Raw genomic sequence first — 18766 nt, forward strand, 5'->3', positions numbered from 1 at the left:
TTTAAAATCATCTTGTACATCACATGTAAATCAAACCTCAGATCAGATGTACTTGCATGGGTGTCCAATGTAAATAAAGAAGGCGTCCGACCGGAAGTGCGTCACCGCCAACGCGTATCGTCACGCTTAACACGTGACTTCATCAGTCCCATTTTTGGATATCTCTGCACATTTATCGGCACTTTTTTTTTTTTTTTTCAAGAATTGCTGTGGACTTTATATATGTTTTTTTGTATATTGTCAGGTGTTTTACACCTCACGGGACTTTATATATTTATTCATTTATTCATGTTTGTTTGCATGATCAGTTCTTAGTTTATGCGTTTATTGGGATGCACGTGTGTTTTGTGTTATATGGTGGGAACTGATTTTTAGTTCCGGTGGGAGGTTTTTTAGCACATTGAGTTCTGTTGTGACTTACTTGTTTGATTTGGAGCACTATTGGATCCCATTGGATTACTTGGGGCACCATTTATGTTATTTGGTCCTTTTAGGACCTCGTATTGACACTTGTCACACGTGATTATTTATGAGTTTTTTGACACTATTTAATATTGTGTGTTTATGTTATTTGTGTCACTAATTTTGCACTGTTTCACTTATTCATTTATGTGTAAAGAATTTTTATGGTAGTAGCGCTGCATCATTTGTGTTTCATTTATATTTTTTGTCTATGGGTATCTGACTGTATGTAGCAGCTTTACCTTTGTTGGTAGGTATTAGTTTTTAGGTAGGAGCGCAGGAGTTTGTCACATTGATTCACAGATAGATACTAAATGTAGATGCTTCTGCATTGGAAAAAAAGCGTGAATAAAAAAAAAAAAACATGCAATCAGTTCATTAAACATTCAGAATAAAAAACACACACTGCATTTCAATAGTCTTTTTTTTTGTTTTTATTATTATTATTATTGAAAAAAGCATACAGATGCTACATGGCATTAAAAGGTATCCATCCTGTAGAAATAATTGCTGTACATAGCTGAAAATGTACAAAGAAAACACAGTTTATTTCTCCTTCATCATGAGACAGAGAATTCAGAGGTAGTTTGGTTATATTGCCACCTACAGGAGAATTTGGATACTGAAAATGAAAAAAAACTCCTCCTATTACCAGCATGTTTCTGTTTACTGCTAGTGTCCTAGGAGGATAGATGTCTTTTCTCTATTGAGAAAAGTGTACCTAATTTACTAGCCACGTTTTCTATTTCGAGAATTGTTTTTTTTTTTTTTTTTCAATTAAGACTTCACCTACATGTTGCTTGCATTGTTTCCCATGGAAAAGGTTAACACACTGGGAAATTAAGTGCTGTGTCACTATCTGGGGGGCCACCTGCCCACACTGCATGCTCTGTTTTTAACCTGCAGTAGCATCTACCCACTGTTGCCTCTGTTTGCAAAAGACACACGGCTAAACCTCAGCCACTCTGAGCCTTCTGCAGCAGAAATGCTGCCTAACACAGAACCTACTGTAGCTTTCAGACCAGGGCCTGATTTGTAGTAGTTTAGTGCAACATCAGTCATCACTGTTATGCACATATATCCCATGTAGGGCACACTATTCATTGCAGTGGACTGCCCTATGCATGGCAAAGAAGCTCATGCACGTCTTTGGGTGTCGAGCTTTGCCTTGCACGCTCATAAACATGCCACTTTCTTGGCACATTTGTAGTGCCATTAACAATGAATGGCACTGAAAGCGTAACACGTGTTTATTGAGTGTAGCACTACCCTGTTGTGGGCCGCTGTGTTTCTAGGTCCCCCTAAATGCCGCACAGCCAGGCAACATGCATTTTCCACACTTGCATCCACAGTCAGTGAACAGTCCATGATCTTGGTTTTGGTTATTTTATTAGGGGAAATAACTTGGATAGAGTAACAGGGATTATGGGATGCTCAACTTGACTGAATCAATGCACAGGGACAACTTTCTTCCTATTTACAGAAACAGATCCTGGACTGTTCTTTTCCTTGAGAGCACTCAAGGAAAAGAACAGTAGACACTAGCAGCCCTCCTGGCTGCTCAGAACCTCTCCTAGGGCAAGGAGAAAGGATTAAGCACAGCACCGTCCTTTGAAAGCTTGCTACACATGGCAGTCTCTCCCCTTGTATATCCCAGGGTGTGCTGATGTACTCACTGTGTCCTCCTTGCTCTCACTGCTCCCAAGCCTTGATCCTGTTCATACCTCAAAGCTGAATGGATCCTCCTAAGCCAACTCGATCCCAATCTAGAGGCCAGCCCCCCTAGACCTAGGGAACCCCTTCCAGGCCACCAACAGCCTCCTTAGAATTTCATCTTCCACCTGACTCCCCTGCTAGCCTAATTCTCCCATATTTATGGGTTGGCCTCACCACTCTACCTCAGCCTTCAAACCTGGGATTGGTTAGACTCCCATGAACATGCAGATTAGGTCTCCACTCCTTCCGCCCACTGGATTCTTGAAATTTCCACCAGAAGCAGGTGGAGGTGAGTCCCAACCCATTAACACATTCAGCTTGACCTGCAGTAACCCAACCTGATTACAGACTCACACAGTTGCCATGAATCATACACAATAAATTTACCTACACTATCTTAATAGCACACTAGAGGGTGATAAATGAGCATTTCCTGCATATAGGCAAAATCCTGGAATTTTGCAAGTGTACACACAATACACTAGTGTGGATGCAAGCTTAAAGTGGTTCTAAAGGTTGGGGGGGGGGTTACTTTAAAATAGAATTAGGGCCTCCCCCCTTCCCTGTTTGTACTTACCTAGGTGGATGCAGCATCAGGCCAATGCTGCATCTGTCCCCTGTCAGCTCTAAGAGTGAGAACTCAGCGATCACATGAGTGACTGTCAGTCACCGCTCTCTGCTCAGCCACCCCAGCGCTCACTGAAGAGCTTGGCTTTGCTGGGGAAGGGAGCGGATGGCTCAGGCTCTCAGTGTTTCACTGAGAGCCTGAGCCAGGTGCTGCTCCAGGCTCTGGCGTGGATTCCGACTTTGAAGTCGGTATTTTTCCCCAGCCTGGACTGGCAGATATACTGCTACAGGACAGCAGGGGTGTGCAAAATCACGTATATATACTTGATTTTGCATTTCCGGGTAGGCCGTAAATTCACGGTCGTGGCTGTCAATCACTGGGTCCCAGCCGGTGAATACCCCTTATCACCCGGAGATTACCAAGGATCTCCGATGGGGAGGAGGGCTGCTTTGTTTACTAACCGTCATCCTCCCTGTCATCTTGGACACACTGCTCTGGGTGGCTGTGCACAGCCATCCAGAGCAGTGTGCTTACAGTGAACCACCAACACACTACTCCCCAGTAAAACACTCCCAGCACACAGTTAACCCTTTGATCGCCCCTCATGTTAACCCATTCCTGCCCAATGCCATTAGTACAGTGTCAATGATTTTTTTTTTTTTTTAGCACTGATCACTGTATTGGTGTCACTGGGGATGTCAGTGACACCAAGTCAGTTCCCCCAGTGTCAGAATGCCCGCCGCAGTCCTGCTATAAATCGCTGATCGCCACCATTATTAGTAAAAAAAAATCCCAGCATCTATACCGCCATTTTAAACGCTACAACTTTCACGTAAACAAATTAATTTACATGTATTGGGATTTTTTTTTAGCAAAGACATGTAGCAGAATACATTTTGGCGTAAATTTATGATGAAATTTGATTTTTAAATTTTTTTACTGAACATATTTAATAGCAAAAAGTCAAAAATATTGTTTTTTTCTCAAATTTGTTGGTCTTTTTTTTATATAGCACAAAAAATATAAACCGCACAGGCAATCAAATACCACCAAAAGAAAGCTCAATTCGTGGGAAAAAAGGACGGAAATTTAATGTGGGTGCAGTGTTGCATGACTTCGCAATTGTCAGTTAAAGTAACGCAGAGTCATAACACAATAGATGGCCTGGTCAGGAAGGGGGGCAAATCCTCAGGAGGGCAAGTGGTTAAGGTAAAAAAAAAAAAATGTCCCACTGTTTGTATTGCCTCCACACTACCCTAAATACTTACCTGAGTCCTGTCTTAATCTAGCGCTGTGTTCGAGTGCAGCATTACTGCTCTCTCTTCCTCTCCTCACAGGACACAGCGAGAGCAGCATTAGCCATTGGAGGGGAGGAGGGAGGCAGGTTGGTCCTCTAACTAGGGTTAGAAAGCATTTGACAACATAGGACAAAGTATTACATGAACTTTGGGTGTCGAGCTTTGCCTTGCACGCTCATAAACATGCCACTTTCTTGGCACATTTGTAGTGCCATTAACAATGAATGGCACTGAAAGCGTAACACGTGTTTATTGAGTGTAGCGCTACCCTGTTGTGGGCCGCTGTGTTTCTAGGTCCCCCTAAATGCCGCACAGCCAGGCAACACGCATTTTCCACACTTGCATCCACAGTCAGTGAACAGTCCATGATCTTGGTGTTGGTTATTTTATTAGGGGAAATAACTTGGATAGAGTAACAGGGATTATGGGATGCTCAGCTTGACTGAATCAATGCACAGGGACAATTTTCTTCCTATTTACAGAAACAGATCCTGGACTGTTCTTTTCCTTGAGAGCACTCAAGGAAAAGAACAGTAGACACTAGCAGCCCTCCTGGCTGCTCAGAACCTCTCCTAGGGCAAGGAGAAAGGATTAAGCACAGCACCGTCCTTTGAAAGCTTGCTACACATGGCAGTCTCTCCCCTTGTATATCCCAGGGTGTGCTGATGTATTCACTGTGTCCTCCTTGCTCTCACTGCTCCCAAGCCTTGATCCTGTTCATACCGCAAAGCTGAATGGATCCTCCTAAGCCAACTCGATCCCAATCTAGAGGCCAGCCCCCCTAGACCTAGGGAACCCCTTCCAGGCCACCAACAGCCTCCTTAGAATTTCATCTTCCACCTGACTCCCCTGCTAGCCTAATTCTCCCATATTTATGGGTTGGCCTCACCACTCTACCTCGGCCTTCAAACCTGGGATTGGTTAGACTCCCATGAACATGCAGATTAGGTCTCCACTCCTTCCGCCCACTGGATTCTTGAAGTTTCCACCAGAAGCAGGTGGAGGTGAGTCCCAACCCATTAACACATTCAGCTTGACCTGCAGTAACCCAAACTGATTACAGACTCACACAGTTGCCATGAATCATACACAATAAATTTACCTACACTATCTTAATAGCACACTAAAGGGTGATAAATGAGCATTTCCTGCATATAGGCAAAATCCTGGAATTTTGCAAGTGTACACACAATACACTAGTGTGGATGCAAGCTTAAAGTGGTTCTAAAGGTTTGGGGGGGGGTTACCTTAAAATAGAATTAGGGCCCCCCCCCCTGTTTGTACTTACCTAGGTGGATGCAGCATCAGGCCAATTCTGCATCTGTCCCCTGTCAGCTCTAAGAGTGAGAACTCAGCGATCACATGAGTGACTGTCAGTCACCGCTCTCTGCTCAGCCACCCCAGCGCTCACTGAAGAGCTTGGCTTTGCTGGGGAAGGGAGCGGATGGCTCAGGCTCTCAGTGTTTCACTGAGAGCCTAAGCCAAGTGCTGCTCCAGACTCTGGCGTGGATTCCGACTTTGAAGTCGGTATTTTTCCCCAGCCTGGACTGACTGAGTGTCATCAGCCAACAGCAGACTTCAGTCTGCTGTCAGCTGAAAACAGGTCACAGGCGTGCAGAACGTTCTGCACTCCTGTGATCCGCAGGATAAGTACAGCCAAAATAGCTTTGGCTGTACATCCCCTTTTATGTATTCTTTGCATTAACCACATTCCCATCGTCCTATAGCAGATATACTGCTACAGGACAGCAGGGGTGTGCAAAATCACGTATATATACTTGATTTTGCATTTCCGGGTAGGCTGTAAATTCACGGTCGTGGCTGTCAATCACTGGGTCCCAGCCGGTGAATACCCGTTGTCACCCGGAGATTACCGAGGATCTCCGATGGGGAGGAGGGCTGCTAACAGTCATCCTCCCTGTCAGCTTGGACACACTGCTCTGGATGGCTGTGCACAGCCATCCAGAGCAGTGTGCTTACAGTGAGCCACCAACACACTGCTCCCCAGTAAAACACTCCCAGCACACAGTTAACCCCTTGATCGCCCCTCATGTTAACCCGTTCCTGCCCAATGCCATTAGTACAGTGTCAGTGATTTTTTTTTTAGCACTGATCACTGTATTGGTGTCACTGGGGATGTCAGTGACACCAAGTCAGTTCCCCCAGTGTCAGAATGCCCACCGTAGTCCTGCTATAAGTCGCTGATCGCCACAATTATTAGTAAAAAAAATCCCAGCATCTATACCGCCATTTTAAACGCTACAACTTTCACGTAAACAAATTAATTTACACGTATTGGTATTTTTTTTTAGGAAAGACATGTAGCAGAATACATTTTGGCGTAAATTTATGATGAAATTTGATTTTTAAATTTTTTTACTGAACCTATTTACCGTATTTTTCGGACTATAAGGCGCACCGGATTATAAGACGCAGTATTAATGAACGGATCTATTTTCATATATAAGACGCACCGGATTATAAGGCGCATAAAGCGAAACAAAATAGTCGGATAAGTCAGACTTTATTCAAATCATTAACAATAACTGTCAATATTACACAATATTAAAGCGAAACAAAATAGTCGGATAGGTCAGATATTACACAAAAGAGTATGCTCACTTTTTCAATCATTCATATTCTACGAATCCATCAAATTCCTCGTCTTCGGTGTCGGAATTTAACAGTTGGGCGATAGCGGCATCAAGCAAGCCCGGATCCCTCTCATCATCATCCGATTCAGTCTCATTGCTGTTGCTTGGCTGTTCATTGATGATTCCGGCCTTCGTGAAAGCTCGGACGACAGTTGAAACCGATACCTTAGCCCAGGCATCGACGATCCATTGGCAGATAGTGGCATAACTAGCCCGGCGTTGCCTGCCTGTGTTGGTAAATGTGTGCTCACCTTCTGTCATCCATTGCTCCCATGCGGCTCGCAATTTAGCCTTGCACGCCCTGTTGGCACCAATATCTAGTGGTTGGAGTTCTTTGGTCAATCCTCCAGGAATGATGGCAAGCTCCGAATTGGTTTTCTTCACTTGGCTTTTGACAGTGTCAGTGAGATGAGCGCACATAGAGTCGTAGATCAATAAGGCCGGAGACTTGTGGAAGAAGCCATCTGGTCTCCTGACGTAAACTTCTCTCAGCCACTCGCTCATTTTCTCCTCGTCCATCCAGCCTTTTGGATTGACCTTGACGATGATCCCAAGAGGAAACGTTTCTTTTGGCAAAGTCTTCCTCTTAAAAATGACCATGGGTGGTAGTTTCTGGCCATTAGCCTGGCAAGCGAGAACTACAGTGAAGGATGATTTCTCATTCCCTGTGGTGCGTATAGATACAGTAGACGTCCCTGTTTTTTCTACAGTACGGTTCGCGGGGATGTCAAAGGTGAGAGGGATCTCGTTCATGTTTGTGATGTGGTCTGACTGGATCTTCTTTTCGATGATCTTGTCCTTGCAGTAAGTGCGGAAGATGGCCATCCTTTCTTCATAATCCTTTGGCAGTTGCTGCGAAGTGGTAGTTCTTGTGCGGATGGAGAGATGACGCCTTTTCATAAAACGGAAGCACCAAGAAGGACCTCCTTGAAATTCGTTGATCTTCATATCTCGTGCCATCGCTGTTGCCTTAAGTCGTATGGAGACTGTAGAGACGCTTCTACCTGCTGTTCTCTGTTCAGTAATCCACTGCTCAATTTTGTCCTCTAATTGTGGCCATCTTGCCTTGTTCCCTCGGAAACTCTTCTACGTCTTCTTTACTTGACGCAGGTCTTCTTCTTGTTTCCTCCACTTCCGTACCATTGATTCATTAATGTTGAATTTTTTCGCTGCTGCTCTATTCCCATGTTGTACTGCTTGGCTGATGGCCTTGAGTTTGAAATCCGCGTCGTAAGCATGTCTCTTAACAGGTCTCTTAACAGGAGCCATTTTGGGGTCCTTAATTACCGGATTTGGAAGCACAGTACATATCAGGAAAAGTAGTTTTCGGTAAGTGAAAAAGCTTCGTCTTAATAGTTTCGTGTTGATTTGTTGTTGATTGCTTGGCTCTGATTGGTTTATCGTCGCCAGGATAAGCTCGAATAAGCAAGGGGAGTGGCTTCGTCGCTTACCAAAGTCGTAATAAAACATTTTGACAGATTCTTCAGCACAGTGTGAACATACACTGTTCATACATAAGGCGCATCGGAATATAAGGCGCATTGCCGATTTTTGTACAAATATAGGGATTTTATGTGCGCCTTATAGTCCGAAAAATACGTTAATAGCAAAAAGTCAAAAATATTGTTTTTTTTCTCAAAATTGTTGGTCTTTTTTTATATAGCACAAAAAATAAAAACTGCACAGGCAATCAAATACCACTGAAAGAAAGCTCAATTTGTGGGAAAAAAGGACGGAAATTTAATGTAGGTGCAGTGTTGCATGACTGCGCAATTGTCAGTTAAAGTAATGCAGAGTCGTAACACAATAGATGGCCTGGTCAGGAAGGGGGGCAAATCCTCAGGAGGGCAAGTGGTTAAAAAAAAAATGTCCCACTGTTTGTATTGCCTCCACACTACCCTAAATACTTACCTGAGTCCTGTCTTAATCTAGCACTGTGCTCGAGTGCAGCATTACTGCTCTCCCTTCCTCTCCTCACAGGACACAGCGAGAACAGCATTAGCCATTGGAGGGAAGGAGGGAGGCAGGTTGGTCTTCTAACTAGGGTTAGAAAGCATTTGACAACATGGGACAAAGTGTTACATGAACTTTATGCTATAGGGAATGGATCTGCAACAAAATGATTGGTCTTTAAAGTGTTAGTTAACATTTACAGAAAAAATGAAACAGTGGACCCCCCCCCTCCCATAACTGCTCTACTCACCTAACATTGACAGCATTGACCAGTATCCATTATGTCCATCCTGGTAGCACTGAAGGAGAAGAGGGAGAACAGCAGGAAATTCAAATCCCCAGACTTCTGGAGCGACTGTGGGGGTGCTGACTCCTCTGTAACCCTGGAGGTAAGTATCGGGGTGGGGAGGGTGTCCGCTGTTGGTTTACCTTTACATTTTTTTTTCTGTAAAGGTGAACTAACCCTTTAGGCCAGAATGGAAAATCATCCGTTTTGTGTCTTTTGTTCTGTGTCTAAAAGATTTGCAGATACTACATAATATCTGATATGTAATTAGTGCAGTACTTTGTGTCTGAACGTTACAAATATTTATTCAACATATTTCTGCTCAGAGTAAATTGTGAATTATTTTTTAACGTTAAGCCAGGTGATGACAGACTGTGGAAACATGTTACTTACCAGTCACTCAATTAGACCTACATACTAGCTTTATTTTTTGACATAGGTTCCTTTTAGACTGAAAACTGTCATCTAAAATTGTAGTTACAGTATGCTGCACAAGTTATTTTATTAGCAAAGTTGTATTCTTCATATTAGAACTATTACTTTACAATTAACATTTTAAGCAGAAATATTAGACCTGCAATTGCTGCCTTGTTCATGTTCCAGGTCAGTCATATTTAACATCCTTCACTGCTTGTTCATCCATTAACCTGAAACAAGCATGTACATATTAAAAATCACTTACTAATTAGTGAAGCAAGTATAAGGGTGGCATTTCCACAGTTTCAAAAACAGGTTAGGAACCCACAAGCATTTTAAGTCTTAACATTTGACTAGGTGAGAAACTTTCATTTTTTTCTTACTTTTGTTTTGCTTTGCTTGACAAAATTAATATGCGAGTACATTTTTTATCACTAAAGATACAAATTGATGTCTTAATGCACACTAGAGTGCTTCATAACATTGACAATGCAAAGATTTAGCAGACCAAATAATAACAAATGAAACCATAAGCATAATAAGAGTAAGACCTAGGTCTTCATTTAAAGCTGCATCATAGTATCAAAGACACTTATCCATGTTGTTTAAAATCAATACACAATACACTGCCCGTAATTGAATTATTTAACTAAATAATCCAATTTTATTTTTTTTAATGGACCTTTATTTGCTAGTCTCAATCTGTCACTGATATCAAATGGTTTTTTATAAATCTGTATGGTAAAAAAAATTAAATAAACTTAAAATTAATATTTTTTTCTAGAACATTTATGACTGTGCGACTTTCAGTTTTTTAACACAGTTTTCCCCATTTCACTACTAAATATTTCTTGGTTTTATGTGATATTTATATGAAATTGAACTCTTGTGAAACAGTGGTAAAAAAATCTGACAGACTAGTAAAAAATGGCCAAATAGGACAAAAAGTTGACAAATTATTAAAAAAACTAAAAAACACCTAGAGAAAGTTCATTGTTCCTTCAAATAAGAAAAAATGTCTTCTGTAGGATGGAACAGTTATCTGCAAAATAAATTTTTCTGGGTTAATTTAACTTAAAGGGATACTAAACCCAGGACCCTGCATTCACTATATCTGGTCTCCCACAGTACACACAACATGGAAATGCAAGTATTTTAGTAAATATAAACTGCGAAATACCATTTCTCTTCAGCAGTTAGAGCAGTCTTGTGACTTCAGCAGAGCACTGGTTAAAGCTTGTAGGAGTTTTCTTTCTGCTCTAGGAAGATGTGAAACCCCTGACCCTCTGTCTGAACAGTGCTGATTGGCCCTGTGCTTATCACATGCACTCTCCCAAGAAGAAAAAAACCTCTCTAGCAATACACACCAAACTGAGCATGTGACTACGGATTCAGTCTGTATCAGGTGGTCATTTCAACAATAGGAGGGGCAGAAAAGAATGGATCAAACAGCCTTTTTACACAATGCAGAGGATTAACCCCTTAGGTTCCACAGTGAGAATATCAAGCATGCTTTACTGCATATACAGACTGATTTTACTGTTGTGGGTTTAGTAACACTTTAAGTGAAAATATGGCATAAAAGAATGGATAGACTATCCGTAACAGCAACATAAAAAGTAGAACAGGTAGAAATTTAATTTCACAAACTGTAAAATTTCAATTTAAACTTTAATAAATATGTCCCTCATAATGGTCAGAATCAATTTTCTTCATATAGATCTTTTAATTTTTCATGAAAAAAAACCCTTTTGCTGGAACCTCTAACTTCTGTATAAGAGGTTAACTTGTTCTTACTTGGATTCAAATAGTCTGTGTACTTTATTATCACTCCATAGTGGTTTATATGTTAACTCCATTTGCTTTTATCCCCTCACACATTGTCAGTTTAGCCACTATTCTTAGCACTTTGCTTTGAAGTCCTGCTGTACAGCAGAACTCCCCTGGGTTTAGTAAAGATGGCTGCCATTTGAGTGTTTTAAAGTTGCCTGTGTAAAGAGCTCTAAATGGAAATAAAATCCTATATGTTTCAAACAGAAAATAAAAATCAAAACCCTGGATTTCAAGTGTGATTTTTTTTATACCATTGCAGACACTTGATGTTTTTTTATCAATGAGCTAAACTGGTGTGCTAAAAGTTTGCAACACCTTAGAGGAGATTAAGAGACCTAGTTCTTTAAATGGAATACTTATACTTTCCTCACTACCTAGCAAGCCACTGTCTTAGAACAAGCATGTAAGTGTTAGGTGTACCAACAGCACATGCCTTTTCCAATGACTCAACAAGGACTGGAAATCTGCAATGGTAGCTGTTATATTACTTTTCTGACAGATTCCTTTCAGAGTGCCCTGAAAAATGTGGCTGAAGTGGAGGTCAGTGTTATGTATAAACAGTACACTTACACTTACATCAGTGACCTTGGATTTAAGATTTGCTGCTATCCATATTAGGCTTTTAAAGTGACTGTAAAGGATGAAAAAAAGTTGTTGTTTTATATAACAAACATGTTATACTTGCTCTGTGCAATAGCCCCGATCCTTCTTTTCTTGGGTCCCCCTGCCGGCCCTCCTGGCTCCTCCCCCCATTGAGTGTTCCCATAGCAAGCTGCTTGCTGAGGGTCTACTGATGCAGGCTGGCTCCCAAGCCAGCACTGTGTCCATTGACACACAGAACACTGCTCAGCCATGCCCCATGCTCCCTCCTCACTGGCTGTGATGGGCTTCCACTGCTGTCTTTGAGCCATTGAGGAGAGAGAGAGCCAAGAGAGCTCTCTTGCACAATGTTGGATCGAAATCGGACTCAGTTAAGTATGGGGGCTGAGCTGCATGTAGAAGATTTTATTTTAACTCAATGCATTCTATGGATTAAGGAAAATAAATCTTCTGCATATAACTATCTGCCTTTAGAAACACTTTAAAGTAAAACTGTGGCCAGGTTTATACATCCAAGTATTAAATTATATTTATTTATTATATTAATTCTACAGTATAATTATAATATAAGCGGTTGTAAACCCCTGATTTGAAATATGAGCAAAGCATATTCTTCTATAGCGTGTACTTCTCAACCTAGAGTAAGTGTCATCTCTCTCTGCTGCCTCCTTCTGCTGCTATATGTCACTTCTGACAGGTATTCCTGACACCAAGAGACAAAAGTTGACAGGGGAGGGTATTCCGACACACAGACTGTCATTAATGGCCTAGGCTCTGTTCCTGAGGGGGGGGGGCTGCCTTTGCCATTTCCTTGCCCTTGTTCTTGCCCCTTACCTCCAATCAACTCTCACTGAGCTCTACAGAGTGTAACTTCAGCTCCCAACCCCTATACAAATTCTGGACTTTGAATGGCTGTACAGAAGAAATGTACAGCCTCTGTGTATCACTTAAGGGCAGTCACTTCACTGGGTATATGTGAGGGTTTTACAACCACTTTAATAAGAATTAAGCTAGGCTTAAAAACAAGCCATCACTAACCCATACATATTTAAAACAAATCCTTGCTGGCCTCTCCAGGCACTGTGAAGACCATACACATTATTGCACATATACCTATGACAGTGCCCTCCCAGAATGCTGACTGATCCAGTCACCTCCCTCTTCCCCACCAACTTTGCTGTTGCTTCTTCTAGGCCCTGCCCCTCTACTCTTCGCCCATTAGGCAGCCACTGATTTAACACTTGCACATGCGCACTGGAGTTACACTTTACCCAGCTCCGTTCTCTGCATCTAACATGACTCATACTGTGCACACAAAATTAAAAACTGCTAGAAGAAAGGGACCTTTTTCTACAGAGGTTTGCATGTCTCTTCTGCTAAAAAAAAACTACTTCCTAGCAATGTTTTATTAGGAGTTTATTTCTGCTTTAAGTCTTTTTCCCTCAGCTCACTTTGTTCCCCAACCCAAAGCATAAACTCAATGTTTACATTAGAGATTAGAAGGCTGGATGTGTCATTGTTGGGTTGATTGAGGAGGCCATGTCTAGCCTAAATGTGGCTACTCGCCCTATTTTAGCTAATCCTTCTAAGCTCCTCTGCAAGGCCGTTCATGCTTTTTTATAACCAATCGCATCTGATGAGATTAATTGTTTGGTGTTCTTTTGTCCATTGGAAAAAAAATGATTCACCTAGACCAGGCGATCTGCTGTGCTTTTGTTACCCATCACTTTTGTTGGTTTACTGTTGAGCATTGAATTGGTATTCCTTCCTGGTGATTGTTGATGCAGAGCTTTCGGTTTTTTCATAGACCTCTACCCTTAGTTTATCCTTTAAAGCCCAACTCCATTAAAACTAAAACTCCTCCCTTGCAATGGGACTACGCCAGCACTGCAAGGTTTAAGGTGATTATAAAGGCAAACAATTTTTTAATTAAAATGAAAAATATGCTATAATTACTTGCAATGGTATTGCACAGAGCATCCCCTTACCTCCTCTTCTGTAGTCCCCATCAGCACTTTCCCTTCCTCCTTTCCTGCGGCTGCCCCCTCAGAAAGCCTTGTGCTTTCTCTATAGACACACGCAACCATGCCCTCCGTTCCTTAATCATAGTATTTGGCTGATAGTAGCAGAAGTCTATGGCTCCTGCTGCTCTCAGAGTTTCCTGTGAGACAAGGAAGAGAGAGCAGCAGCATTGCTAATGGGACAGCGCTGCTCCCCCCAGAAGAATGAATTCCCCCCCACTCCAGCAATAGACCTTGCATTTGTCTCGGTGATGTCAGATATCCTTAGACTGCTGGAGAGTAGGGGAGAAAAGGCTGCAGGGACTATTCTAGCAGCACAGAGAAGCCAGCAGGGGCAAAGAATTGGGTAAGTAAAAAGGCCCTTTACAAACCCCCTAGACCTAAATGAGCAGTTAGATCTTGCAGTGGAGGCATAGCCCTACTGCAAGGGAGGAGTTATAGTTTTGTTGGAGTTCAGTTTTAAGGAGTACTTGTCATGGTTGTGATTATGCAGGAACGCAGGAAAACTGATGAATTTCATCTCTAAATGTTATGTTGCAGACTTGCTGTACTTTGAAAAGTGCTCTATTTACCTTATTTAGTTTTCCTTTATATGTGTGATCCTTATTTAAGCTAAGTCAAGTCTGATTGCAGTTGCCAGGTCAACTAGGCAACCTCGTTCACTCTGCTTAAAAGAGAAGTATGGGAATAGCTAAAAAAAAAAAAAAGAAATCAGACTCACCTAGATGGCTGCAGCACCAATCCTAGCTCCCCTGTCTACCTTGAAAGGTGAGCGATCAAACTGATCGCTCAGTTCTCCTCCTCGGCTCTGAACAGAGAGTGGTGACTGTCAACCAGCTCTCTGCTCTGCCCCTCCAGTGAAGGAGTGCTGGGCTGTGGAGGCAACAGGATCAGCATGCTGAGAGGCTGAGCCAGCTGGTCCAGGCATCTGGGTGGATCCGGACTGTAAAGTCGGGATCTTTCCTGAGCCTGGACTGGCTGAGTGACATCAGTGCCGTTGGCTGAAAACGAGTCACAGAAGTGCAGAATGGACTGCACTGATGTGATCCATAGAAGTATAGCCAAAATAGCTTTCGTTGTACTTCTCTTTAAGCCTCAGAGACTGCATAGCAGTGATAAAGAATTTTTCCTGTAACTACAAACCTACAGGTCCCCTTCACATATAAAATATATATGAACTATAACACACAGGAGTTGCAAGACAGTGTATGTAACAAAGCACTTAAGGAAGCAGAGACTGTTAGACTTTAGCTAACCTCTGACCCTCCATCAAACAAACTATTAGCACTGTGACCCTAAAAACTTGTTATTATGCTTAAAGGTAATCTCTAGGATAAGCAAATATTGCCTAATTGCAAGAGACATGTGTATTCTTGTTTGAGTCTTGGTGTACTATGTTATGTACAGCACAGCGATGATGTCACTGTTACTATTACAAGGTAATATTAGGGTTTACAAAGGCATTTGGTGCACACAATGTGGATTTACAAAAGTATCCTTTGTGGCTATTGAGGAATATATTAATAGAAAAATGTTGTAGTCCGGAGTTCAGTTTTAAAATACAAGTGCACATACAGTAAACAATAGGTTTGCATGTTTTTTATGAACTTCTACATATGTTGTCTTTCATTCTTATTTTCTTTAATTACCTTATTTCTTGTTATGACTAAACTCATTTTTTTTTTTTTTTTTTAAAGAATGCATCTGATCAGATTTCTTTCCGAGCTTCTGGTGGGCTGACGGTTGTGGAACAGATTCTGCAAAGTGCGACACCTGTGTGTAACACCAGCACATCTTCCCGCATCCCTTTCAAGTATGTGTTCAGCGCTTTCCAGTGTGAGAAAACTTGGTTAGGGATAGAGCTATATTTATTAACATAATTATGTATGCATTATGTTTGCAGATATTACAGCTTTGAATATGCTAAGTCTGAATATCAACAAGTATAAACATTTTAATATGTATATGTTCATTGTCTGAAACTTGAATGATAGATGTTCTTTACCAATGGTAACCTGATTGCAAAGCATTCTCTGAATGGCGCTCATACCAAGTGGCCGACCCCCTGTGTTCATAATGGCGCAGGGCAGCTGCTCGGTGCGGGAATTGGAAAAAAGTGAAACTCCTTTCTCCCATTGAATTGGGAAGTTTTCATAACAAATGCCATTCTGCCCAAACAACCTGATCACAGACAGGCCTCTAATCAACATCCTGGAACTTTTCCAACATAGGACCCATCAACTTCAGGGGGATGTCAACAAGGGTTCAATTGGACATTGTCATGGCCATAGTCTGCATCAACCATCAAGTCAAAACAAAAAGTCAGGTAGCTCAAAGAGAGGAGATCTGAATCTGTCCTGGGCAGAAAGACAATTTCCATCCTTGTCCGAGGTGCACATTCCAGTGCAAGCAAACTTTCTCCGCTGTCAGCAACTTGATCCAGGAGAGTGGTCTCTCCATCCTGAGGTTTTTCAGAACCTCTGTTGCTGGTGGGGAACGATGGAAATCGACCTGCTAGCAGCCAGGTTCAACAACGCACTGTACAAGTTTGTCACTAGGTCCAAGCTTCTTCAAGCCTTTGCTGTGGATGCTGTAGTAACTTTATTGAATCAGTTCTTTGTAATCGAAACCTTCCCTCCATTGAAATCTTTTCCATGTCTGCTTCGCTGGATGGAGACAGAGGAGATTTTGGTGACCCTCAAGGCACAGAATTGGCCTAGAAGGACATGGTACCCAGATATTTGTTGACATGTCATGAAATCTTGTGGCCGAGACATCTCGAGGTGCAATCTACCATCCTGCTTCACAGTCACTGGCTTTGATAGTCAGACTGTTGAAGCAGGTTCGTGAAGGACTCGGTCATTGGATTCGGTCATTCTTATTCTGCGTGCTAGGAAATCCACAATTTACTATAACACTTTAAAAGCCTATTTTGCATTGTACAGTATAACCAGCATTTGTGCTCAATCTGACATGATACTCTGTGATACAGAGTCTTTTTATGAAACACTTGTATTGTAGTTGAAAAATTTGTATTGTGTGCTAGATTTGTACTGGTGCTAATGGCAAAAAGTTTTTTTGCAATAAGAAAATTAACTTTGTGTAGTTGTTTCCCGTTGTTATTACTCTCCTGCTGATTGAACAGCTATGCTTTCTAAAACTGGCCATACATTCAGTGTGAAATCTTTAGTTTTAAGACCATTCATTTGCTTTTTCTAATCAAATCAACATTTTTTTTTTGACCATAGTGATGAAAAAATTTGAAGGAACGGGATGAAAAATCTTTTTCTATTTCAATGGTTTTTATTAATTTTTTAAACAGTATAAAACAGAGGCAATAAAACACGCCCACAAAGGGGCTATCAATTGCACAGATAAAAAAAATACAAAAAAAAGGAAAAACAGTGCTCCAATGCCAACAGGGCAAAAGGTACGCCCACGCAGGGGCTATCAATGGCACATAAAATACAAAGCATTAATGTAACTGACTATAACAACTAAAGGCAGCTGTCCAGTCACACCAAAAACAGAGAGAGAGAGAAAGGAAGAAAGAGGGAAAAAAAAAAAAGCGCCAAAGAGCAGGGGTCCAAGAGCGCCAATACCAAATGCCATTACATCCCCAGACTTGCTGGGGGGAGTGTGGGAAAGGCATATTGCAACCACGGCTCCCATATTTTCAAAAATTTACGTTGAGAGTCATTGCGGATACTCGACATCTGTTCGTTGAGCATCATAGTGGTCATACGATCCCGCACCCCCTGAAGAGGGACAAATGGACTCTTCCAGGCCTGAGCAATTGGTCTAGTGGCCGATAAAAACAAATAGGAAGCCAAATTATGCTGGTGAGCCAAGAGGCCCGGTATGGGGCAATGAAGCAAGGCATACCGAGCATCCCAGCGAATGGAGAGATGGAACAAGGTGAAAAGGAGGCCAAACACATGAGACCAAAAACGAAACAGTCTCGGGCATGACCACTAGATATGCAATACATCTCCACGATTGCCAGAACCCCGAAAACTTTGATCAAGACAGGCAGGGTTAGCCCGGGCCAACCGAGCCGGAACACAATACCTTATAGGCTGCCTCCAGTGTGGTCGTATTAAATGAGCATTTAGCTATGAGTGACCAGGCCTTATTCCAGTCCTCCGGATCCACAGCCACTCCCAGGTCGCGTTCCCACTGAACAACATATGAAAGAGAAGTATGCGACAAGTGTCTGTTCAGAGCTGCATAAAGAAGGGATATAAGGCCCGGAGCACCCGGGCGCTGTTGGCAAAGCTGTTCAAAGGCAGATTTCTGGTACGGGAAAGCAGAAGTGCCCCGCAGCGAGAGCAACCAGTGTCGCAATTGAAGGTATCGAAAGAATTCCACAGAGGGGACATTCTGGGATTCCTGAAGAGAGTTCCAGGTGGGAAAGGACCGAAAAATCAAAAAGTGTCGCACCTGCGAAAAACCATTAGTCACCCACCAAGAAAACGCCCTTGGGTGATCTAAACCCAGTGGGAAAAGAGGGTTGTTAATAATTGGGAACAAAGGCAGAACAGGTGACATCAGGCCACCAGAGTAACGTACCGAGTCCCAGACTTGTAAGCCATGAAGTAACATCAGACTCAGTGCCATAGGGCGCAAGGCAGGGGGAAACCATAGAAGCGTCGACGTTGCGATAGGGGCACAATTAGGTAGTTCCAACAGGACCCAGAGAGGAACGTCGGAAGTTACATTAGGCACCCCAAGACCACCCTGGAGTCTATGAGCAAAAAGCGTAATTCTGGATACTCTGGGGTGCTTATCGGCCCAGATAAAACGCATAAACTTTGCCTGAAGCAACCGAAGAAAATGAGGGGGAACCCGCACTGGGAGTGTGCGAAAATAATACAACAATTTCGGCAAGATGGTCATTTTCACCGAATTAACCCGTCCTATCCAAGACAGGTGCGGAAATTGCCAGGAATGCATAA

General features: G+C 42.3%; 1 protein-coding gene across 3 annotated transcripts in view; it reads left to right on the forward strand.

Moving 5' to 3' along the window:
- The window catches only part of SCAPER (S-phase cyclin A associated protein in the ER), a 363489-nt gene that overhangs the window by 215818 nt on the left and 128905 nt on the right, over positions 1-18766 (forward strand). For all 3 annotated transcript variants that reach the window (XM_089655289.1, XM_089655291.1, XM_089655290.1), the window contains exon 23: positions 15506-15621. In XM_089655289.1, the coding sequence (XP_089511415.1) occupies positions 15506-15621 (116 nt within the window). The remainder of the gene's footprint in view (positions 1-15505; positions 15622-18766) is intronic.

This window comes from Staurois parvus, unplaced genomic scaffold, assembly GCF_062004578.1.
Source record: "Staurois parvus isolate SC_StPar_1 unplaced genomic scaffold, SC_StPar_1.0 ptg000832l, whole genome shotgun sequence".
Taxonomy (NCBI): domain Eukaryota; kingdom Metazoa; phylum Chordata; class Amphibia; order Anura; family Ranidae; genus Staurois; species Staurois parvus.